This window comes from Psittacula echo (assembly GCF_963264785.1).
Source record: "Psittacula echo genome assembly, chromosome: 7".
In the NCBI taxonomy this organism is placed as follows: Eukaryota; Metazoa; Chordata; class Aves; order Psittaciformes; family Psittacidae; genus Psittacula; species Psittacula echo.
In genome coordinates this window covers 16,853,126-16,877,983 of record NC_137740.1, presented here as the reverse complement: position 1 = coordinate 16,877,983, position 24,858 = coordinate 16,853,126, and the positions used below count along the sequence as shown (strand labels likewise).

The 24,858-nt window shown below is 45.1% G+C and overlaps 2 protein-coding genes across 12 annotated transcripts in view; one reads left to right on the top strand and one right to left on the bottom strand.

Annotated features, from left to right (window-relative positions):
* Window positions 1-383: 383 nt before the first annotated feature.
* On the top strand, window positions 384-21,332 carry ATG4B (autophagy related 4B cysteine peptidase). Of its 9 annotated transcripts, none has more exons than XR_013957277.1 (14): window positions 384-511; window positions 5,498-5,596; window positions 6,107-6,178; window positions 8,305-8,403; window positions 9,257-9,358; window positions 10,178-10,250; window positions 11,286-11,365; window positions 14,560-14,756; window positions 15,767-15,845; window positions 16,583-16,728; window positions 17,321-17,377; window positions 17,663-17,756; window positions 19,559-20,585; window positions 21,045-21,332. XR_013957277.1 is itself a non-coding variant. In XM_080622258.1 (14 exons), the coding sequence occupies exons 5-14, from the start codon at window positions 8,343-8,345 to the stop codon at window positions 19,630-19,632; spliced, it is 963 nt and encodes a 320-aa protein (XP_080478384.1). In that variant the 5' UTR covers window positions 524-938; window positions 5,208-5,389; window positions 5,498-5,596; window positions 6,107-6,178; window positions 8,305-8,342; the 3' UTR covers window positions 19,633-21,332. The 9 variants fall into 9 exon arrangements, 7 of the variants coding, with proteins under 7 accessions (XP_080478382.1, XP_080478383.1, XP_080478388.1 ...); XR_013957278.1 differs by having other exon boundaries at window positions 19,559-20,706; XM_080622258.1 differs by lacking the exon at window positions 384-511 and adding exons at window positions 524-938; window positions 5,208-5,389 and having other exon boundaries at window positions 19,559-21,332.
* DTYMK (deoxythymidylate kinase) overlaps window positions 11,374-24,858 on the bottom strand; it is a gene marked incomplete at its 5' end in the record, with an annotated part of 15,926 nt that continues 2,441 nt past the window's right edge. For 2 of the 3 annotated variants that reach the window (XM_080622270.1, XM_080622272.1), the window contains 2 exons: window positions 22,047-22,585; window positions 23,681-23,878. In XM_080622270.1, the coding sequence (XP_080478396.1) occupies window positions 22,475-22,585; window positions 23,681-23,878 (309 nt within the window). In that variant the 3' untranslated portion in view covers window positions 22,047-22,474. Of the gene's footprint in view, window positions 13,128-22,046; window positions 22,586-23,680; window positions 23,879-24,858 lie in introns of those variants that run through there. The other variant, XM_080622271.1, reaches the window with a different exon arrangement.

Below are 24,858 nucleotides of genomic sequence, written 5' to 3'. Positions count from 1 at the left end.
GACGAGCCGCTCGGTCTGCGGCAGCCGAGCAGTCAAAGAGGTCTCCAAGAAGGGTCGGGCGGGGGAGGTCTACCCTCCCGGGGGAAGAGGGGCAGGGCTCGGCCGGCTCAGTACAACACGATGGTCGCACCCGTACGCCGGAGCTTTCCCGGGCGTACGTGTCAGCGGCCGCTCCCGCCGGCGTCGTGCGGAACAAACAGCGCCCTTACGCGGCGTCACGCCGCTTTCGCCTAACCCCAGCTCCGCTGCCCACACGGCGCCTCTCCCCATGCCGCGCCGCCTCTCCGTACGGCAAAATGGCGGCCTCCAGTTCTAGCAGGAAGCCGCCCGGTGCGATGAGCCGTGACGAGCGCCGCCGCAGCCAATCGCCGCGGACGCCGGCGGCTAGCGGCGATCCCATTGGGTGGCTTAGCGCTCGCGCCAGCAGCCGCGCAAGGCTGCGCCCAGGCGTATGTGTCGGCGAGGACAGCGGCGGCTGCAGCCGTCGCTGGGGCCGCCGCCATGGACGCAGGTGGGTGTTGGGAGCGGCCTCTTCCCGCGCCGCGGTGCCGGGAACGCGTCTACTTCTCACCCAGGAACCCGCGGCCCGGTCGAGCGGCCGCTTGTGGCCTGCGGCTTCCCGGGGCGGCGTAGGCCGTAGGCGACCCGGAGCGACGCGGCCTCTCCCGGTGGTCGGAGACGCGTCTCCTGCCTGGCTGGTGGCGGGAGAAATCACCGCTTCCCTGGGGTACGGTCCTGGAAGCGGCGTTCTCAGCCCTGTGGGACCCGAAGGGGCCTGGCCGCTTCCCTGCGGGATGCGGGAGAAGCTGGGGGTTCAGGTCAGCCTAGCGATGGCTCCGTTCCTGCCGCTGCAGGCCAGAGCTGAGAGGGAGGTCTCTCAACAGAGAGGTGAATCTCTCCTGCCGTCACCAGCTTGGCTTTCGCCGTCGTGCCTGAAGGTACTGAGCTCTTCCACGTAGTTTGGCGGCATGGCCTGGACAGGGCTGCCCTGGAAGCGAACCAGAGGGTGAAAGCGGTGGCTGTGGCCACCTACTGTGCTGAGGAGTGAAGAGACTGAGCCACTCCTCACCTTCGCTGAGAATGCCAGCAAAGCCTTTCACGCTAGAGGTTTTGCTTCATATGGGGGAGAAGAAAAAGAAGTGTGTTAGGTCTTGCATATTTCCTGGCCTTAGTTAGTAACAGCTTTCATCCATCCCCTGAGAGATAAGTGATGTTCCATAATAACAAACGTTCTCCTGTGCTGCTGGGCTCCACCTCCGTGTTGGGGAAGCATGTGTATGCAACAGGGAGCCGGTAGCTCTCGTCCTTCCAGACTGCTGTCTTGACTTGGTTTTGGCCCTGGTGCAGGTGCTGCTGTTGTCAGTGTATTCCAGCCGATAATGTCCTGACTTTGCTTGGTGTGTCCTTGTGCGTTGATGTATCCTGTCTCACATACCTGGGAACAGAAACGCATTCCAGCAAGTGAACTTACACAGCCTGAGCTGGGAGATGTGTTTGGTTTCTCTTTGTGTAAGCATTACAAGGATTACCCAGAGAAGGAAAACCTTGCTGTGATAGACAATAGGTCTGGATTTCCAGTGTGCACAGAGGAGGTTGGTGTTCGGGCTTTGGAGCAATGAGAGCTCAAGCCCTTTGCTTCCAGCCGTGCCTCTGAGACTGTCAGGGGCCTGATGGGCAGACCTTCAGCTGTTCGCTCTGGGTCTCCCAAGAAAGTGCTACTCTTCAGGTGAATAACACTCCTCCTTGGCTGTTTCTTAATAACTCATAGTTGCTTAGATAGTTGGGATTTGTCTTGTTTGAAAGGTCTTAGGGAAAAGGGAAGAATTTTATTTCTGCAAAAGCCAGAAATAGGGGTTCGGGCTGTTCTTCAGTTACTTGTTTTCTAGGTGGTTTATAGCGGTGAGCTTCACTAGCACGATAAATTTACCTTCTCACTTCACTTTTGAAATACTCTACATCCACTAGCATTCCTCCTCCCCACGCTGCCTTGGCTGATGCACCTTTATTAGCTGAGGGAGATGATCATCCCCTCTGTTTCTGATTCTTTTGTGGCAGTGTTAATTGAAGGCTGTAGGGAAAATGTCTCTAAGCCATTGCAGGCTCTGCTTGAGAAGCATTTCAGTGTCCCACAGTAATACCTCTGTAGAGACTGGGGAAGCCCAGGAAGTATTTTGGGAAGGGAGGTCTTGCAAAGCTTGTTTTTCCTTCAGTGTGGTGCTCCAAATCTCTGCTTCAGTATTTTGTATAGGAAGTTTTTCAACAAAACATCTGAGCTGTGCAGGAAAACTGTAACCAAGATGATACTGGAGCGAACATCAGCTGTTTGCTGTGCAAACCACAGGGAAAATCACTTGCCACGTTTCTGTCTGCGTCATCAAAGTTTTGACTTGTTACTGGTTTCCCAGAGTGACGCTTTTGGTAAAGCGAATAAAGTTACTGGCTGTCAAGGACGTAATTTGCCTTCAGCACATTTGCAGACTGACATCACCAGTCAGGGTCTGCTGCCCAGTGCTGAGCTTCAGTGTTTGGTTATGTGGGAGCTTATTACAAGTCGGGGTAATGTTTTAAGCTCACCTTTTTTGTTGTGGAGCTTAAGACTATGAGAAGGGAGGCAAAACTTCACCCTCTACCCTAATTCTGTGTATCAAAACAGGTTTTAATGGTCTTTAATGCAGTTTTAGTTTGAATGCCTTTACCTTGGTTGTTTAGTATAGTTGTTTTCTGTAAAGGAATGTAAAAAGCTTTGCCTTTTCTACTGGGGCTTTCTAGTGAGGGTGTGGGATGAAAAGGTGTTCTGGGACACTTCAGCAGACCCCGTGGAAGGTGTGCCATGGGGCAGAGATCCAGTCAACCAAGCATCATTCACAGCATGTCCAAGGCTCCTGGAGAGCAAGGCCAGCTTTCTGAGGGTGTGCTTTGCAAGGCTGGGATTCTTGGCTTTTTAACAATAAATCCATTGAGCAAAAAGAGAAGTTGAACTATTGTATCGGATGTGCACTTGGATTTTCTGCAGAGGCTGCTGCTTCACTGTCCTGGATGCTCAGAGGTCAGTATTTAAAATAGATGGAGGGCTTCCTGAAGGTGAAGTTTTGGAGTACTGCCTGAGAAATTTGCTGATCTCACCTGACTTTTGCAGCTCTGAAGGACCATTTTCAAGTAGGATTTCTGCTGGTTGATTTTCCAGCTTTATTTTCAGACCCTTTGCCTCTAACTATAAGCGGGAGAGAAGGGCTCCTGTGCAAGCTGTGACATCTTTGTATCCCTGCCTGAATTGTTTGGGTCCCACTGGCTCATGTTTAGCTCATGTGCGCAGTAGCACAATGGATAGTTTTGAAAGAGTGCCAGTGTATGAAAGTAAATGCTTGTAAAGGAAGTGGTGGCTTCAAGGCTTGTGGGGAGCTTACTACCATTATAATGTTGTTGATACTAACTGTGAGCAATCACCTGGATTTTCTTCCTGTGAAGGTGAAACCTTAACTCCTGCTTGTAGCACTTGTGCCTTTTCAGATGGTGTCAGGAAACAACTAATGCCTGACCACATCTTTCAGATGTGCAGCTCGACATACAAGATCTTTCTGTAGAGCCCAGATGTCGGGCATTCAGCGGAAGGACTGCAAGTCTGGGACCTTCCTCCTGAATGCGAAGCATCGTAGCACTTGTAGTATTGCATGTGCTGCATTCCCTGAATAGGCAGCTGGTCCAGTGGGCAGCCTGGGAATCCCTCCTGCCTGCTGCCCACTTCCTCTCCTAGCTTTGATTGAAGAGGAAACATTCCAGCAGATCCTTGCGGTGAAGCTGCCAGTTGGCAAATCCTGTGCTTGCTAAGGACCTGTGTGATGTGGAGCACAGAGGGTGTGACATTTGAGAAGATGAGGAAATGTTGCTAGGAAGGAGAAAGGGGTGGTAGGGAGCTTGATAGTTTCTGTGTAGCACCCTTGTTTCACTCATTTTATTATAAACCTGCTTTAAATCTTTTGGGCTAGGGTTAGGGCTAGAGTCTAGTTCAAAATACGATTTAGGAGCCTATTTGAATCTATGTTGCCAGGGTTCCTGTTTGAACAGTAGTTGGTCTTAGTAATGGTGTCTTGCTGCTGCTACTCAAATATTTTCTTTGACATTTGAAGTTGGAATTTCAGGTTAGGTACCCCAGGGGCAGGAGGTTGATGAGGCACCTACAGGAGGACAAAGTGTCTTGTGTAGCTTGTTTGCCCAAGCACAATGTGGAGTATCCTAGATGTCTGGAAGGTGGAGCAGAACCGAGTTGTGACTTCCTGAAGCTATCATTGATGCAAATCAGCCAAGTTGTTTAGTGGTGCACCAGATGATGCTTTGGAAATCTAAGGGAATGGCTGGGAGGAAAGCTTGTCTATGAACAGCTTCTCCATGTGATAAGGGTGAGGTCAGCTACGTAGGCAGATCAGAGAACATCAGCAGGTGACTCTCCTGAGAAGCAAAAGGCAAAGTGTGCACCATGTGGTGGCTTTCACAGGAAATAGGACTGAGAGGAGCTTGTGGTTGTTTAGTCTGTTGTCCTGTTTTAAACTCATGTCACATTACCACAGATTTTATTGCGTTTGCTATAAGAGATGTTTTCAATAGCCACTTTAACAGTTACGGAACAGTCTGGCTTTATTCTGTTTTAAATTTTATAAGTGCTTTGTTAAAGAATTGACACCTACAACATGAGATAGTTCTTTTCCAGGGTTCCCAGGCCTTATTTCAAATGCAGATCTTGCACAGCACAGATCATCCAACTCTCCATTTTAATTTATTTTTCCCGTGCCTTTTGCATGGAAGCTTAGGCTGCCCTGATCCAAGGGCAGCCTGTGCTGCTGAGTTGTTCTGTAATGGTCATGTAAGAGAGTACATGCGTAGGCACTGATGGATGCCATGCTGTTAAGAGAGCCAGTAAAATAGACCTAAGGTTTGCGTATCACCTGTGAACAAGTACAGCTCTGCATTCCTCGGATTTTAGTGTGAAATCTGTAAAAGTAGTCGTGCTCCACAAGCTGCAGGCTGTTTTCAGGGCAGATGATGATTTCTGCTTGAGGAGGAACTGATGGGCAGAGTGGGGTTTAGTTCCCATTTTGTTGTGATGTGTGATTTTTATTACGTTCTCTGGAAGAAGATTTTTTTATCACTTTGCTCACTTGAAAAGAAGACCTCGATATCGTTGTTGATGGCATACACGATGGTGCATGTTCTAGGGAACACAGTGCAGCTGCCAGCTGAAGTCCTAGATGTTTTCTGCACTGAGTGGAGCTTGGAGCTGATCTAACCTGGAAATCCCTCTGCTTTTCTGCTTGAGTCAGCTCTCTGTGCCTTCCAAGAGGTGGTGGTTGCAGGTGGAGCTGTACCATTCCTTGCCAGCTAGAGCCAGGTGCTCTGGGTGTGTATGTTACTGGGCCATAGCAGTTCTGATTCTCCGGTTTTGTATGGCTTTTAAAACACAAGGAAAAGCCCTGAAAAGTATGTAATTTCTCCTTTCTCTTTCTAGCTACTCTTACTTACGACACTCTCAGGTTCGAGTATGAAGACTTCCCTGAGACCAAAGAACCTGTTTGGATCCTTGGCCGAAAGTACAGTGTTTTTACAGGTAGTTTGCATGCACAATGCATGTGCTCTAATGCTCCAGAGGACTCTGTTAGTATCATGCTTTGCTTTCTGAACAGCAAGGTGACTGCAAACCTATAAGCACACTACAAAGTTGTCTGTTTGCTGGCAAAGCATGCGGACTGTTAACTGCCCAGTTTCTGTCTGTCTGGCCATCTCCATGTACCCTGGAATATTTTTGTCCAGAAAGTTACCAGTTACTGGGCCTTGTGTCATGAGGCCAGAATGGTTGAGGCAAGGAGATAGCTCAGGGAAAAGGCAAGAAAATGGTTTAGTGCTCCATAATTTGCCTATGGCCATAATGTCTTTGGGTTGCTTGCAGCTATTTTGGGGGAAAAAATAAAGTCTCTTCTGCACAGCAGCGCTGTTCCTCAACCAGTTTTTGTCTCTGGGCATGCAGACTGTGTGAGAAGCAGAATGTTGCTGTTATTGGGGAGCAATAACAATTCAATATAATACAATTCTAATTGTATTATTAAACAATTCTTTTCAGAGAAAGAAGAGATCCTGTTGGATGTTACCTCTCGGCTTTGGTTCACCTACAGAAAGAACTTCCCTGCTATTGGTATGTACTGTGGACAAGTCTAAGAACACCCTGGAAGTGGTGATAATTCAGTATCTCTACCTAATAAAACAGTCCCTATGAGTATAACATTAATGCACTTCCTTTTATAAGGATCTGAAATGCGCTTCATTAAATTGACTTTTTGCTTATCTGAGAATGAGAATTCCTCATGTCCTTGGGTATGAGAGATGACAGAAATTTTAAAAAGGGTGCAGGAATGAGTTTGGGAAGCCTACCTAGAAACATCCTTTCTTTGAGGAGCATGGGAGTTTTTTGTACTTCATGTTCATTAGGTCATACATAAATCTAACATGTAATATTATTTTAATGAAGGTCTTGGGCTTGAAGTGGATTAAAGTAATGATAGCTCAAGATGAGATACTGAAATTACTGCCTTTGTGCATCTGCTCTAGACTATGTGTGGATTTTTTGTTGTTGTTGGGGGCGGTTAAATGCCTGAAGTGGCTGTTATGCATAGGAACTTAATGATATGAGCAACATTTCCCACTGAAATAGAAGGTGTAAGTCTTCATTCCTTAAGATATTCTGCATAGTCTCTTCTGTGGTTTGGTTTTGTGTACTGGGTGGAAAGTGTACAAAAAGACATCTAAGAGCAGGTAAATGGGTTTACAAGTCCCATCTGTGTCTTCACTGTCAGTGGGGAAAATGGCTCAGATTTGGAAAAGAGACTTCTTGGTAGCTGGTCCTTCTGGTTTGTTCTGTTCTTTCCCTGCTAGGAAATCCTTTGCCTAACAAGTTATGAGACATCTTTAATGCAGTTTAGTCCCTTTAAGTTCACATTTGTAAGCCATAGTTAAATGTGTTCAAAATTGAAGGGTTACCATGTCTTTAACTGTGGCTCACAAACATGATTGAGGTTTCTATGTGAATTATTAAAGGGGTGGGGGACAAAACAGAGATCCCATTTTCTGAGTCATTTCCCATTTACAGTATACATATGATTTGCATGTCATACAGCAAACCTTTTCCAGTCTTTCTTCTCCCAGTTATCCCTTTTACTGTTCCCTACTTATTCTGTGAAGAGCTCACAATATTTAAGTAGGCAAGCACAGAGGGAAGGGGAATGTCTAAGGATAATTTTGTAAAGCATTATCAATTTTGTATGTTGCGTATGTTATAAATTGCTGGTAAAACTATAGAAGATAGCTACTGACCGTCCAGAAGTTGATTAACTATTTCTCTTGAGTGATTTTTCTCCATATGCTTTTCATGCAGAGTAGTTGCATAAGAACTGAAAGAAGAAAGCAGCATTACAAAGAAGCTACTTCTGCCAGCTGTGCTAAGGCATAGCTCACTATGTGCTTGTAAGATAGCTCACTTGCTATGGTCGCTCTATAAGCATTTTATGTGTGAAGCTTGTAATAATAAGCCAAAGCTTCAGTGAAGGAGCTGCAGTTTCCTTTTGAAGTTCTGTCAGGGAGATGCTTCCAGCCTTGAGGCCTTTGTCTAAGACTTTCTAGCGTGAGCTAATATCCAACTTATTCTCCAGAATTATGTAGGATATGGGGGTTTAGTTATTGCTGGGGTGGGATTTTTCGCTGGTGGGTTGTTTTGGAGGTTTTTTTTTTTGGCCTCAGTTGTTCACTTTGCAGTCTCATCCAGCCATAGCTGCTTATGATGTGTAAATTCTTGGGACTGATTTGTTTTGCGTGATGAGTTGCCTTCTCAAGATAAGGATTACAAGAAGTTGCCTGTAACAAGCGCCTTGGTGTAGAAATGTTCTCTGAATTGGGCTGGGAGTCTGCAGCTATGTTAAGGACTGTTGTGATCCAGAGGAATTCATCTCTCTAGTTGAGTTGTTTTGATTTCCCTTTGAAGTTTTTTTCCCCTTTCAGTTCATGTTAGCGGATTTTTTTTGGTTGGTTTTAAGAGATGCCAGTAAGTTACTCAATGATAACTATGTTTTTGTCTTCAGCCTTGGCTATGTGAGCTAAGATAGTCATTATTCCCTGATGTCCTTATCTGCCTGATTTCTTGTGTGAACCTGCTACCCAGGTGCAGACTTGCAGTGCTTTAATTTCCTTTTCCTCTGTGCTTTCATTTCTCCTCCCTCTTTGCATGGTTTTACTGTTCATTACATACTTATTTTCTCTCCTCGTTTGCAGGAGGAACTGGTCCCACATCTGATACTGGCTGGGGCTGTATGTTGCGGTGTGGCCAGATGATCTTTGCTCAGGCCTTGGTCTGCAGGCATTTGGGAAGAGGTAAACCGGCGAACAGCCCGTACTGGCTTCCAGGGCCACATGCTCCCACCAGTGCAGTCCTTGTAAGGACAGGAGATAACAAGGGCACAGCTGGGAACTGCTGAAGGCTGTATAACTTTTTCTTCAGTCTTCTCAGGTTCAGGGCTGTTGAGAGAAGTCTACTGGAAACCCTGAAACAGGTGTTTCCCTGCTGTCTGCAGCTATGTAGGTGGACATAGTTGTCCAAGCCTTAGACTAAAGCAGAACCCTGTCACATGCTAGTTAAATCTACTGAAGGCAGGAGCATAATAGATTTTTCTTGAAAGGTTTTTTATATAACTGAAGTTTAAAACAACTTCATAGATTGATCGTTTTTTATAGTTCAGATTTGTCACATTGCCCTCACTTACTGAGTGTAGTCTCTTCTGAATGCTTCTGTTCTTGTGCTTGACCCATGTTTGGTCTGTAAGAAGCTTTACAAGAGCTTACTTTTGACAGGTGTTGATGGCTTTTGAGTGTGAGGGTGATGATTTTTGTATTTAGGTCACTTGTTTTTTCACAGAATATGTAGCTTATGCCTGTCAATGAGAAATTGTAATCCTGTTCCACATTTGTAGGGTAAAGATACAATTTTGTTGTCTGATTTTTGCTTATTTGCTTTTCTGTGGGTGATATTTCTTTATCCCAGCTGTGAGAATGCTTACTTTTCTTTTAAAATTAATTTTTTAGTGTTGGAAATGACTCAGATGCCAAGCAATAAGATAGTGACATGAAAATTGGGTCAGTTGATTAATGCACAGGGGATTGTAGCTTGCAGCCTCTCATTGCTAATAAATACTGTGTTTTGTTTCATGTATCCCCTTGCGTGTCTTAGACTGGAGGTGGATAAAAGGGAAGAGGCAGATGGCTAATTACTTCAATGTTCTTAATGCCTTCATTGACAAAAAAGACAGCTACTACTCCATTCACCAGATAGGTAAGAGCCTGGGTGCTGAAGAATGTGGAGATGCTCAGTCTGGGTTTCCCATGAGTTTAGAACATCCCTATTTCTTTTACTGGCTTGATGAGTGGGTCACGTAGTACATGACACTCTGCTGCTTGTTTTCTAACATGCTGTCAAGCTACCACTCTTTATTATGGATTATGATGCACTTTTCTTGACTCCATTAAGGCCATCAGGTTTGCCTAATGCTTTAGGTTATATTCAGCATCACTTTCCATATTGTAGCTAGGTAAGGTGAGAGGAATGCATGTGCCTGCAGTTCTTACTAGGACCTTATCATATGAGAAGATTGCTGATCAAAGAAACTCTCAGAAATAGCAAATGGTTTAAGGAAGGATCACACTTTCATATAAACTTACCTGGCATATAGAAGTTGCCTGTTCCAGTTTTTCTTAAGAGCCTATAGGCTCTTAAGGCACTACTAAGATATAGCTTCAGTGAACAGAACTTCAGATTACAGGAGTGGTCTGGTAATCAAACAGTCTGATGTTTCTTCTGAGGTAATACTGCCCTTTATGAACTTCTGCATTACTGCATTTTGGGGAAAAGATTTGCTTTATAGCCCTTCAGGACATGCTTTTTCCTTTCATCAACATTAAGATACCCCACAAGAAGTCCTTTGCAACCCTAACTATTCTGTGATGCTATGGAAGGGTAGATGAAAGGCTAGATTCTGTTGACTCAACAATGTTTCTAAGTGAGATTTCTTCCCCGTTAAATACAAACTGATTAGGAAGGGAGACAGCGTAGATGACATTATTTGCTAATTATTTTTTTTTTCTTGTGATGCAGCCCAGATGGGAGTTGGAGAGGGAAAATCCATAGGTCAGTGGTATGGACCAAACACAGTTGCACAAGTGCTCAAGTAAGTGCTGCATTTTTCCTTTATATCTTTTGAAGCATGCAGTGGGGTCATTTGGTTTGTAACCTCCTAGCTTACAGGTTTCTGCTCATGGACTGAAGTGCAGCTATATGTTTTAATGATGTTAAGCCAGCAACCTGCTTGACCTTACTGACCTGCTTGGGCAGGAACTTGGAAAGAGCCCTTCTGTCATTCATATGCTGGCAGGATGTGAGAGGAAACAGATTTCAAGTTCAGAACAACCCCCAAAAAATGTCTCTCCAAATCCCACAAGTGATCTGCTTGCCACTAGAATGGAGTACAGTACTCTGCAGCAGACAAAAAGCAAGTTTCATAGTAGATGATCATTGCTGCTGTTTGGATCTTTGACCTGACAGCAGTGTTGTCATTATCATAAAGCTTCAGTGAGCCATCAAGTCATTAATGCGTTAGCAGAAGAAAACATTAATATTTGCTACCTGGGTTCTGTGGTGACAGGCAGAGGATCAGAGCAGTGCTAGAGCATGGACTGCTTTTAGTAACATTTTCCCTTCTGTCACTGTTCTTCCTTCACATTGGTTAGATGAACAATCCTAACTTATTCTCTGGAATAGGTTTAGGATTGCCTGAAAGCAGCTTTCCCAGATCAGACCATATACCAAATTAGCTCAGGATCTGGTATAGGTGATCAGGAGATATGTATTGAAAGTCAAAGTTATTTTTCTTTTTCATTTATTATTATTTACTTTTATGTTGTTTCACTTTCTGGTAGCTGGAAGTTACGGGATTCAAGCTGGAGGTTGTATCAGGGCTCTTGTACTCATACGCTGTTGAGGGACAAATTCCCAGGTGTGGTCCCATTTGCAATTTTGTTTATTCTTCTAGCCATAGTAACTAGTGGCAGTGAAGCCTACAGCTCTGATACATGTATAAAAGCATACTTTACAGCGTAACTGATAAAACCCAATCTCTCCTAATCCAGTTTCTCCTTTCTGATACACTACCATCTTTGTCTTGTAACTAATCCCTGCTAACTTTTTTGTTTTAACTTTCCTATAGAAAACTTGCAGCTTTTGATACATGGAGTTCACTGGCAGTACATATAGCCATGGACAACACAGTAGTGATGGAAGAAATCCGTAAGTATCACATGGAGGTGGAACATGGTATATCCTCTGACAGCAAGAAGCTGAAAATATCTGAAATAAAAAGGGAGAGCAGACAATACAACACAAGAAGCATGAAGTACATGTTCTGTCTTAAATCTGTGGCCAAGCATACTAAAACCATCCAAGAATTGCTGTTCTAGGGCAAGGAAGGTCCCTTGTTTGACTTTTGCTTCATCTGATAAAGCCTCCGACTTGGCACTGTGGTCTCTGGATCTGGAGAGAAGGTCTTCTGACCTTCAGATCAGCTAGCTGGGAGCTGCTTGGAAGGTGGTATCAAACTTGTTTGTGGCCACAGGTGGCAAGCAGTGAGTGGCTGCTTTCTCTGTCATATAATGGGGTAGGAATGTTTTTGCTATTGGGCAGAGTAAGAAAACTGGAACAGATCACTGAAGACAAAAATGAAAAACATTGGGGGGGCAGGGGAGGGGAAGAGAAGAGCATCTATCCCTGTAATGCATCTCTCATCATCTTCTAAGGAGTGATCACTGGTTGTTTCCTGCCTCCTTCCCCCTCTTCCCCCCCCCTTTTTTTTTTTCATTGCATCCTGACAATAGGAAGGCTCTGAAGGCTGAACAACCATACAGTGTGTTCATCCCCAGCGTGCTTGCTAGGTTGCAGTGCCACAGTAATGGATGCTGAACGCCTGCATTGCTGGCTGCTGCAGTCCTGCATGGTGCTGGCCACATGAGCCTTCTCCTTGCTTGCTGTGGACTAACTTGTGGGACAGTGCACTTACACAGCACAAACCCGTGCAGTGTTTTCTGCTGGGTTAGTGTTCTGAAATGGCATCTAGAACAGTCCAGTGAGCACTGGAGCTGGTGCAAGGTTATAGGCAAGATCAGGGCAGGCATTGTTTAGTCTGGCTTCAGCTGCTATGGAGCCAAAATAAATTAACAGGCAATTTGTCCCTAGAGTGCAGGAGAGTCACTGTATGAAGTCACATCTCTTATAAGGTAGTCTCAACTGACACAGGATCTGACTGAGAAGTGCCTGTCTAGCCTTAGGTGCATACAGTCCTCTGCAGTTATGTGCTAATGACCTTGGCTTAAAAAAGGCCAGCATGAAAACAGAAACTGGATTTATCTTCATCTTAAGCCTGAAAACATTACTTCTTGCAGCCAGCGTGCTTCAGTTCTAGCCTTGGGTACGCTGCAAGCTCTTGTCTATGTGACACTGACTGTTCAGCACTGATACCGCTTCAAGTAATGTGTCCATACAGATTGTAATGTGTCCATACAGATTGTAACGTGCAGGGGGTGTTTGTTTATTTTCCTCGCTTGTGAATCATAATGTACCCATTCAGGGCCTGAAAGTTACTGTATAAGTAGTTCTGGTATGTTCTATGTCTGTAGATACCTTGTGCCCAAACATCTGTTGACAGTGAAGCATTCAGAAGTTAATGCTGTTTCATATCTCTGCTCAACTGGGTCACTAATACTGTCCACCCTAAAGTTCATAGGAAATGCCTTTTGCCACATCCATCTTTATCCTTTCTGAGTCAAGTGTGTTGTATCAGAAAGGGGCTCTTAGTGTTGGGCATTGGAAGATTCTGTGTACCACAAAGGTGGTGAGAAACCAAGACAGTAAAGCCGGTACCTGCCAGGAGCAGCAGCTGCAGCAGAAGAGATGTTGTGTCGTATCAGTTGCAATATGTTTGCAGTAAATGGTTTGGATCCAGCTGGGAAGCTTTATGCAGGTTCTGCTCTGCTGTGGCACCATAGCACTGCAAGGCCTGCCAAAGAAGCGAGGTGAATTTAGTCTGTGCTGAGCTCTCTACTGCTTAAACTTGGGTGAAATGTGTTCATATCACAGTGCAGAATTGACAGTTGCTTTGCCTGATGAAGAGACCTGCAGTGACACCCCATTCAGCAACAGCTTTGGCTTGGCAGCTGGTTTCAGATCATCAGAACAGGCAGGCTACTGCAACAGAAAATCCCATGACCTTTACTGCTTTAACAGGGTAAATCACTACAAATAATGACTTTCAGTTTTCTCAGGACCTTTGGTAACTATGTGCATGAGAGATGGATATGTACACCTTCTCCCTCTGTGAGGGACAAAATAGCAACGGCAAACTCTTCAGTGCAGGTTCGCTCTCATACGGAGATTTTAGATCAAAATCCTCTTCCTTCTAACGTTGGGTGTAACATTCTCCTTGTTCAGCTGGGTTTGAAGCTCTTCATATGAGCAAACACCCTGCTGAGATGGCTGGTGATGAAGGTGTTTACATCATGTCGTACCTGCTCGTGTCCTGGCATTTGGCTTAGCCCAGGAATAAATTAAATGAGCCTCTGGCATTCTGTCTAATTGCCTTGGCTTCATGATTAAAAGTGCAGTGGGTTTCTTTGGGGTCTGGGTTTTTTCTTCACACACCAGCAAGTAATGAAATTGGCCAGTGAGACAGGTAGGCTTGGAGCTGTTTCTGTACCACAATTTACATAATCTGATTGCATTATAGCCTGGCTGTGTGTTTGTCAAGCCTGTAGAATGAGGATGCATAGCGCTGATGTTATGTGTATGCCCTGAGGAGTTCTACTGCCCCATATCTTACTGCAAAGCTTGTGTTGAAATTGCAGAGCTTAATGATCATTCTCTAGCTTCTGAATGATCCCCAGTAAAATTTGTGAAGGCTTTAGTAGGAAAATCACAGCTACTCTGGACAGACACTGTGTGTCTTGTGACAGCACTCATTGAGTATTTCCTGTGTTCAGCCATAACACTTCGCTCATGCAGTTCAGCTGTCTTCATACCCTCCACAAACTCTTCTGGAGTTGAGCACTTCAGATTTTCTCTTCCTGCCTACACACTTCCTGCATTCAGGACTCTGGCCTGACCTCCTGATCAGCTCCTTCAGCCTTGTTGCCACAAGTTGTTGCTTAGCTGCTCACCTGCTGGAAGAATTTGCTTTTTAACAGCCCACCAGATGGTGGCTGTGAGTACAACATGCTTTGGCATAATCTTGATGCTGAGCCCTCCCAGAAGCCCTGCAGGGAGCACATACATCATCTGATCCCAGCACTGCACCGCTTTAAGCTTTTCTTTTTTTTTAAGTGCAGTAGGCTTTTAGTAAATAGCAGTTATTGATAAGAGCTTGAATAGAATTACTCAAGGTCCAGAAACGGAGGTTATTTCTGATGCTTTCTGCTCATGTTCCCTTTCCATAGGGCGGTTGTGCCAGTCCAACTTCCCATGTGCTGGAGCTGCAGCATGCCCTGCTGTGGAGTCAGACGTACTCTACAATGGGTACCCAGAGGAAGCAGGGGTTAGAGATAGGCTTTCACTGTGGAAACCATTGGTGCTGCTGATACCTCTTCGCCTTGGGCTTACAGAGATCAATGAAGCCTATATTGAAACACTGAAGGTAGGGGATCTGGAGCTCAATTCCTGGTGTTCTGGTGCTTAAGGACCCTGTTGTGCATTAAGTAATTTCTAGAATTTGGTTTTGGGGCAAAAAATACTCAGCAGTAATTTTCCTATTTGCAAAAGAAAAATGTGTTTAGAAACAATCCTTGTCAGAGGTCAGGGTGTGGGTTCTTGCAGGCTATAGTTAGAAAAGTTGTGGGGCGGGATGCAGGGTTGGGGGTTTTCTTTTTGTTTTGGGTTGGTTTGTTTTTGAGGATCTTACTTCACAACTTAATCACAGACCTTCTTTGTGGAGCATTAGTTCTGCACAACTGTACTGTGCTTAGTGGCAATCTAAGCATTAATGTAGTGTTTCATACTCCTTATAGCTCTGATGCTGGAACTTGTCCTGCAGACTGAGGCTAGAAGCTGGCAGATGGTTGTAGGTTGGAGTATCAGGAGGCTGCAGGATTTAGGGTGTGCAGAGTACATGCACAAGACAGGGTAGGGTGCATGTTGTCTTGCTGTCCAAATGCTAGCAATCTCTGAGTTGCACCGGTAAGAGAACTCCAAATTCATGTTGAAGTTACCTGTCCTTAACTTGGTAATAAAGGTGCCTGGATACTACAGCTGGATAAGGAACTTAAACTGTTTCCTGAGTGATCATTCCATCCCAAGGGCACTATTGCTGCCTGATTAGAGCTCCAGGGGATCTTGCCACTGACTGCAGCAGAGCCAAGACTTGCCCAGACCGAGTCCTGGAGTAGTGCTGCTTCTTCCATCTGGTGCACCTGTGTGTTCCTGTCAGCAGTTACAAGTGGTTTTAAGCTGCTTCTGTGTTCCTTGAAGGTTCTGTGTTGCAGCCTTCCTCATGGAGCTTCTCTCTGGAAATAGCTGTTCCTGCTGCTAGAGTTGCTGATTTTCAGTGTTCCCATCTTTCTTTCCCACTGCATTTTTGGATGTTTGCCTTTGTTGCCACCTACTGTCTCACTATCTGTCAGCTCTGTGTTTTCTGTATTGCTTTTCCAGCACTGCTTCATGATGCCCCAGTCGCTGGGAGTGATCGGAGGGAAACCAAACAGTGCTCACTACTTCATTGGCTATGTAGGTGAGTGCCCAGAGTACTGCAAAGACTTTCCAAGCATCTCCCCCCAGCTGAAAAAATGCTTGTGGAGAGGTACAGCTCCCCTGCTTGGTCTGTTGTGCATGCTGCAGGGTGGTTCTTTCCTGTGTGGAAGATTGCTGTGGACTGAACCTCTTTGTGAGGACCCAAGTGATACAGCTTTGAACAGCAGCTATAGTACAAGCCATAAAGTTCCACTGTGTAATGCTAAATCCTGTCTGTAAAGAGGTGTGCGTAGACACTTCTTCCTATGTGCAGTGCTGACTTCCCTTTAGGGCCTTGGCTGGATTTAACTGTCCTTTAGTGGTCCACTTCCTGAAACCCTACAAGCTGTTACTGTTTCTCTCCTCCTTCCTTCTGATTTTCTGTCTCTGCCCAAAACCTCAAGCTGGTTGTGCTTTGGATTTCTGGGGCCTACTTGAGCTCAGACAGGACCCTGGAAAGCATGTGAAGGACCAGTATCCAGATAGGGCCTGTGCCTTGATCCCAGGGTGTTGCTGTGGAGTGACCGCTGTGGTTCTGCTGGCAGCTGGCTCTTTGTCTGTATGAGAATCATTTGGGAGTGTCTGAAAGCAAGTTGTCCCTAGAACATGGGTTCTGTTGTGTTATGAGAGCTGGCTCTGTCATCGCTCTTCTTCCTCTTTCTATCTCATCATTTGCCTCTCAGAAGAGCAGCTTCTACGTGGTTCTTCCTGTTGATGTCTCCTTGCCTGTCTGTCCAGGTGAGGAACTCATTTACCTGGATCCCCACACTACGCAGCCTGCAGTGGAGCCCAATGACAGTGGCTGTCTGCCTGATGAAAGCTTCCACTGCCAGCACCCTCCCTGCAGAATGAACATTGCTGAGCTTGACCCCTCCATCGCAGTGGTGCGTTCCTACTCTTTGTTTCCAGTCACCCAAAGGAGCAGTGTTGTGGTCTCTCTGTTCCATAGTCATCCCTTTGCCCAGGGAACTGGCAAAGGCAGTGGTGGTGGGTTGGGTATTCTACAGGCATGCTGTGCTCTCAGCAAGTGCTGCTGTGGGTTTCGGTAACGGTGGTAAAGAAGCTCCGCAAGAAGGAAGCACTTTGGTCCAGAGAAGTTCCCCTTGGATGGCAATTAAATGCCATTCCTCATGGGGCAGTATTTTTCTCTCAATTTGAGTTTGGGCTTTGATTCCTGCCTTTGATGAGCAGATCCAAATCCGTTCCTGAATCCGTATTATGGTTCAGTGTGGCTTGTTTTCTGTTGAACCTGCAATGCCTTACACTGACCTTTGTTTCCACATGGGTTGTTTCTGCCCAGTTTTCTTTCTGAAGTAGAGCAGTCCATTACACTGATGATTTCAGCACTTGGACAGTCCGGTCACATCAAGTGTATGAGGAGCATTCAGTTTAATGGGGCAGTCTAAGCCACAGTTTAAAAGTAAGGCATTGAGTGTTGTAACAATAAATTCTCCTCTTTCTTTCTTTTTTTTCCAGGGCTTTTTTTGCAACACAGAGGAGGACTTTAACAATTGGTGCCAGCAAATCAGAAAGGTTTGTGTTTATATCACCAAGAAAGGAACACAGGAATATAAGTTATTGTCTTGTTTCCAAACTGCTGCTCAGAGGCCATGTTCTCTGTAGCATCATCTCATTTGGTTTATTAAACTACCAAGAAGAGCATAGCTCATGAAATGCTGTTGATGATGTGAGTCAAAGATCTGAGAAATGTTTTTTCAGCTGTAATGAAGTGTCAACAGATTGTTGTTACCCCTTAAAGACCCAGAGCACCGTGAGTACAGAGTTGTTGGTTCTCATGGCTGTGCTCTTGCTCCACAGCTGTCCCTTGTAAGAGGAGCCCTGCCAATGTTTGAACTGGTTGAACACCAACCCTCGCATTTCTCCAACCCTGATGTCCTGAATCTCACACCAGGTAAGGCCCTGCAGGGGGGCAGAGTGAAGGGTGAGGTGGTCCCTTTGATTTGCTGGAAATTATGTGGAATTGCATGGTGACTTCTAGTATGTTCCTCTTCCACCTGGAGCTCTTGGGTCAATTGATCTTGTTTCTTTGTGAAACACTTTCACCTGGTGTTTCACAGATCCCATGGTGTCTCAGGATGATTTTTAGGATGAGCCTGTGAATGAGGATGGTGACTGAGGGAAATTAAAAACAAGTTCATAAGTTATCACAACAACATGAATTTATGATTTATAAAGGGATGCTTGGAGGAATCAAACGGGTCCATTGAAGAAGCTGAAAAATGAGTTTCTAGGTAATGAAATTGATCAGACAGGGCTGGTCAAACTTAGTTCCAGTGTAAGTCACTCATTCCCTGTGAATGTACTACTACCAACGCAAAAGGGAACAAGCACTGGGCAGTATCATGGCTGTCAGGCTCTGTTTATCGTGTTAATAATGTGCACAAACATTGTAGGAGATAAAAAGCCATTGACAGCTTCTGCCAAGAGCAGTAAGTATGCATAGACAAACCTACCCTGTCACCAGGCATTGGACTGTGTCCTGTTACTTGCATCCTGCACCTTGTGCTTACTTGCTATCTCTCCTTAGCATGAACTTGAAAAGCCTGCCTTATCTCACTGTCCTTTTCTGTCAGAATGCTTGATTGCCTCCAACTGTCAATTGATCCTTAGCTCTACTAAATTCTCCCTAATTGCTACCTTTCTTACTCTTAAAAATGTTTTTGTAATGGGCTACTTGTTCTCCGCCTTCCCTACCTTGTAGAGCCTTTCACATCTGCTATGGCTGTTATGTTTCTCAACAGTCCTATCCCTCACTAGAAGGAATAATTGTACTTTCATGATCATCCAGCCCCTTGTCCTTATTTTCCCCTGCCACTTGGGTGCCACTTGTGGGCACTGTGATCTATGCAGATGCCTTGTATCACTGGTTTTAATCACTCTGCTGTGGGATTAAAGCTTGTTACAACATGTTTGGGGGGAGTGTTCAGCTTTGCAGTTCTCTGTCCCCAGCCATTAGTTACTGCAGTTTAGCTTTTGGCTGGCTGTTCTGCCAGTGAGTGCTTTCATGAAGCCTGAGTAGGTTTCTCCTTTACTTCCACAGCTTGCACATACATTCTCACCTGCATTTACCTTATGGTAAAGTTACTTCCCCTATAGGTATGTGCTCTCTTCTCACCATAGAGTTGGAAGGGTGGACAGGAGGGATTAAATACGTTGTCTTTCCTCACAAAATGGACTGTACTAATTACTTCTGAGAGTGCATGTTGTGTAATTACATTCTCCAGTAGTTGGATCAAAGGCATCTATAGCATAAAACAAGTCTCTGATACATGGGGGACGGGGAATGTTCCCATATCACTTAATTGGGCCAGAAATCTTCATAGCTGTTAGTACAGACCTTAGGCAAGCTCTTCTATTTTGGGCCTCTTGAGGCAGAACAGTCTCCTGCTAGTACAGAGCTGCTGCACAGGAAGGTTATACAAAGCAGTCACAGCAGAGTTGTGCTGCATTAGGGCTGATTTTTGGGATCTGTGAAACATGGTGCACCTTCTGTGCACCATGTAATTCTCTCCAATGCATTTTTCTGTGCTACTGACATGTTCTCATCCCTCTCAGGGCCTTCACTGGGGTATGTCAAGTCTTTTGGAACTTGCAGGCACTTAAGAGTCAAATTCTGCTGCTCTTCAGCTGATCTCACTGGTGCTGAGCAGTCAGTGCATCCCATGGAGCTAGTGCTTCCTTTTTCTCTTGCAGATTCTTCTGATGCTGACAGATTGGAAAGGTTTTTTGACTCGGAAGATGAAGACTTTGAAATTCTATCCCTTTGAAAACAAACAGGAAACTGACTCTGCAAACTTGTATTATGTGTGGGGAGAAGGGGGGGAGGGAAGCTCCTTCGAGAGCCTGGGGCTACCGGTTTTCATAGGTGCTTGCTGCCATCCCCACCTCTTGTCCATCATGGCATTCTGTGCAGCCTCTGAGTGGAGCGCAGATGAAGAATCAAATGACACAGCCTTACTGTCTGGAGTCAGAATTTTTCAGTAGAAAACAGTTGCTGGAAGTGGATGCAGTGGTGCTTAGGAGTTCAAAGACTTATCTGTTACATCAGCAGGTCAGATGGCCTTCGGGGGGAGGCACAGAAATCATTAATCCTTACATGGGGACTCTGAAGCTTAAGTAGAGCCACCCATCATTTAGCAGGTGAAACGTAGAGTTAATTCCTTTAGCAGCTTCTCTTCTCACTGGCCAACTTGGACTGCAGCTTGCAATGCAAGTGAACAACAGACACAGCTGTGAAGCCCCTGGAGTGCAGGTGGCCAGGCTTTCTACAGTACAACCCCTGTCTGTGCTTTGCGGTATGCAGCACTTCCTCCTAGATTTAGTGTCCCTCCTCACATGCTATGAAAAGGAAGTTGAGGGAATTTACAAGTAACTGGTAATTCAATAAGCAAAAGGCTGTCTGGGAAAGTGTGGAGCAGACCCATGCTGCTGGGGAGGAACATCTCTATCTCAGTTAAAGTAACAGCAGAAAGAATGGAAGAATAGAAAATGTGTGCGTTCCTGCTCCATGAGTCAATAAAACATTGTGCTTCTACAATGGATTAATGTCTACAGCAAGTATCTTCAGGAAAGCTGCTCCAAGCAGAGAATTGGATTCCATAGTCCTGGAAAAACAACAGTCCACAGCTGGGAGAGGCAAAACAGGACAACTGAGATCTGCCAGTCATGTGCCTACTTGTGCCAGCACCCCAAGGAAACTAATCCTGTCGGTACCAAAAATGTGAGCTATAGAATTCCTCAAGGTGTCTTCGGTGGGCTGTAGTTCCTCCAGCTACTCCTGTTAGACATTCCCTTTCCAAATCAGAAGAGGGGCTTGAAGGTCAAGTAGGCTTCCTAGCTGGGTGGGTACCTTTCTTTTTGTTTTCTGCCAGCTTCACCTCCCTGCAGAGTATGCACAAAGGTACTGCAGGAGCTAACCCAGAGAAACCCATTTCAAGTCATCATCCCAAAGAGGGCAGTAAAGACAGAATGCCTTAAGGTCAAATTATACTGGAAATTTTAGCTACTTTTAAGATGATAGCTCTGCCTGGGGCCCTTTTCCTCACAGAATTTGGAGAAAGGTTAAAGAGTGGAGGAGAGCTGTCTTAATGCAAACTGCAACAGAAGTTGGTGAACTAGTTTCCTTAATGCATGCTGCAGATTGCAGACCTGTTCACAAGGCTTTGTTTTCTACATTTAGGATGGAACCTGTCAGTTGATGCTTTTGTACCCAAGGCTGGTGCCACCTGGCTAGAAATGACCTGTTTCTCCTGCCACTGATATACTGATGCTCTCTAACTGTCCTGGTGTTATCCAAATGGAGAGGTTTGAACTGGGAACCACAATGCTTCTGTCACTAAATTATTATTTGCTGCTTTCTGCCTGCTTCTCTCCTCTCTTGTAGTTAGGGGAAGAGGCAGCAGAGGAAATGGGGCTGTGCTCCATTCATCTGCTTTCAATTTGTATCTGAATAAACAGATCTAAACTCTTTGCCTGTCCTAATGTTTTAGCAGATGCCATGAAGGTGGTGGCAGGTGGTATCTAGTAACCCTGCAGTGGGGTTGGGAATGCTGTCAAAATTACTTGGTTTTACCCTGTTAAGGCAATGAAAGGGAAACTGTGAAGTGGTGACATTATCTATTGGGACTGTCAAATTCATATTCTTACTCCAGAGGGTAAGCACCTGCAGACATGCTAGCAGAAAAGGAAAAACACATTTCCATAGTAATTCCACCACATCTGTGCACCCTTCCAAATGATTTAACATTCCAGTTTACTGTAGTTTGCTGGTCATTACTGATGACTTAGATGAATTCACAGCTGCTCTGGTGTTGCAGCCTGTTCCAGGCTCTTTAAATTACACTGTGTAGGAGTCACAAGTCACTATTCTTCTGATCTTGGCCACAGGAGTAACTTGACCAGTCTAAAATAATTTATAGGCCACTCACCCTTCAAACTGGCCTTGCTATGAGCTAATATATCAATTTCAAACTCCTACCTGCTCATAGCAGTTCAGTTTTTATATTGTTCTCACTGAAAAGCTGGGGAGCAGACCTGAATTCATCTCTCCATTCCGTGGCTCTAGCAAACTACTCCCCCTGTGTCTGAAACGCAGCACCTTCACTTCCTATATATCCTTCTAGAAGATAAATTATCATTCTGGGGAAAAAGAATGCCCTGTGCAAGATGTTTTAAAGAGTAATTTATTAGGAAGTCCTCTACAAACTGGTTTCAGCACTGGGGATGCATGTACTTAGAGAGGCAGAAGAATCTGAGACATGGCAGTTGCCCATAACTGAGATTGCTGCTGTCTGTCCAGGGGCAGCCCTGGGCTCTGTACCCACATCTGCATGACATGACTGGAGCTAGAACAAGAGCTCCTGCTTGAGGTAGGGAGGGTTTTACAAGGAATTTGTTACATGCTTATTGCATGTTCACATATAAAATATAGAAGGGACTATGCAGGATGAAGGGGAGGAGCAGACACAATCACAAGGACATCAGCACCATGCTGGACTCAGAATACATGAGATCAAAGTAGTTACTGGAAGGTGATGTCGGGGAGTGAACCAAGAGAGGAAGATCTAAGAGTTTTCCCTTAGGTCTAAAAGAATAACCTGTATAAAGTTTTTATTTCCAGAGTTCTTCCAAAGGTTTATTCTGAACCTCCTGCATGGTTTTCTCTGCAATGGACTTGATTTCTCTGTGCAAGTCTTCTATGCTCTTTGAAGCATCCATTACCTGTTTCCAGGACAAAAAAATACAGAAACATGTTCTTCAGTTAATGATACCAAGAAAAATTCACCTTGCTACTGTCTGCTCCCTCCATTACTCAATGCTGGTACTATTCATCAGCAGTGAAAAGAGTTAATTACACATCTTGTTTTATATGGTTTCTGGAGTGGAATTGGAAAAATCTATTTTATTTAGGAATAAGCATGTAAGAAGTAGATGTGGGGCTGGATGAAGGGAAACAGAAGAAACTGCTGCTGCTGCGTGTTGTTTGCTGACAGTCTTTGAGACATGAGACATAAAAGCAGGTAAACATTCTTCATCCTGTACTGTAGTCCCTGAGAAACATCCACCCATGATAGTAGGACCTCTAAAAATCCATCATGTGATGTCCCAGTTTCAGATTTGCTGGTTTTTAACTACTGCAAGCTAAGGGCAGTAAAGGTGGTAGAGCTGAGAAAGCTGTCAGCCTGAGAACTTGATGCTGGTGTTCCCAGGCTGACATTTGAAGACCAGCAAGCATCACTCCCATGCAGTTGAGGGAGTGACCGAGGTGTAGAAAGGATTTGGCAAAGAGATGTAGAGATGTGCAGATTTATCGCAGTGACCTCTGCAATGCTGGCCCACACAACACTGCTGAGGAACAGCAGCTGTGAGAATACACAATAAATAGACTGTGATTAAATGGTAGCACAGCCAGCATCGCACCTTTGTGCTCACACAATATCCTCCAGTTATTTGTGTAACCAAACTAGGTTTCATGCTGTGTTTCAGAGGGTTCTTTGGCAATCTGTCTGTTATTCTAACTGAGGGGCAAAGAGTCAGGAATGCTAACTATACCTTTAACGTGTACTGAAACTGGATTTCCACACTTATTTCAGGGACACCTCTTCACCATCTATTTATTCTGCTATTTATCTGTTTGACAGTTGTGCACTTTGGGATATTATACACAGATGTGTTGCTTTAAGTGAAAATTCCTTGCAAGAGATGGATAGTCAGTTTCCCTTTAAGAGAACAATTTCCATAAAGCTCTTTCAGAAAATAAATAAATCAATCAAAGTCTTCCCCCACCCCCACAGGGTGTTTGGGTTATTTCCTCACCTTCCAGTTTAATGTCTTGTCTGTCATCAGATGATAGAAGGACTGTAGAACTTTCTCTTGGAAGGAGCTGCTCTCATAACGTTCATTTCCAAAGTTCCCTCGTTTTGCTGCTTCTTCTGGGCGTAACTGAAGAAACAGAATCAGATCTGGCTTTGGGAGTCCAATGTCAGGCTGTTTGCACCACTCCAGGCAGAAGTTCTGTCCCAAACAGAAGATAACCAAGTTTGAGGTGAAAGAAAGAAATCCAAAGAAGGTAAAGCAGCAGGTTAGCTAAAGAGTGGGGTGGGAAAGGCACAGGCAGAAAAGAGAGGAGATGCAGTCTGAAACACTAAGCACAGGCTTAAAGTGTGCTGAACTGAAAAGGTGATATCCCAGCTTACCATGTGAGAATTCAGTCCTGGTAATGTTGGGGGGCCAGGTTTTGCTAGGTGCTGTGCACCTCTCATGATCATTTAAGTTGGATAGCACTAAAGATTTTAACATCTCTTCTGCAGAGCCTAACAGAGCAAAATACCAAGTCATATTCTGGGTCTCTCCATACAGCTGTTACCAGTCCAAAACTTGTGATCACTCCAAAAGAAAGCTGCTCCCAAATACACTGCACAGCTTCAGTGTAGATCTTTCTGAGCCCAGTGTGAGGTCAAGGGAGAAGATTCTCCCCCTCTATTCTGCTCTTGTGAGACACCCCCTGCAGTCCTGTGTCCAGCTCAGGGGGGCAACAACACAAGAGGGACGTGGAGCTGCTTGAATGAGTCCAGAGGCGGCCATGAAGATGCTCTGAGGGCTGGAGCACCTCTGCTATGGAGACAGGCTGAGAGAGCTGGGCTTGTTCAGCCTAGAGAAGACAAGGCTTCGGGGACACCTTAAAGCAGCTTCCAGTTCTGCTCTAATCATTGGGGAACCGAATGGGGAATAGCTTTAATGCTGTCAGAAGGGAGATTTAGATTAGATATGAGGAAGAAATTCTTCCATGTGAGGGTGGTGAGGCCCTGGCACAGGCTGCCCTATCCCTGGCAGTGTTCCAAGGCCAGGTTGGACAGGGCTTGGAGCAGCCTGGTTTAGTGGAAGGTGTCCCTGCCCGTGGCAGGGGTTGGAACTGGATGAGCTTTAAAAGGTCCCTTCCAACCCAAACCATTCCGTGGTTTTGTGAAATACAGAGAGAAGCAGGGGCTACTGCA

Coding starts and splice junctions, on each gene's coding strand:
- ATG4B (XM_080622256.1), top strand. Junction 8,404..9,256: donor CTGCAGGCATTTGGGAAGAG/GTAAACCGGCGA, acceptor TGCGTGTCTTAG/ACTGGAGGTGGATAAAAGGG. Junction 14,757..15,766: donor CCTATATTGAAACACTGAAG/GTAGGGGATCTG, acceptor TTGCTTTTCCAG/CACTGCTTCATGATGCCCCA.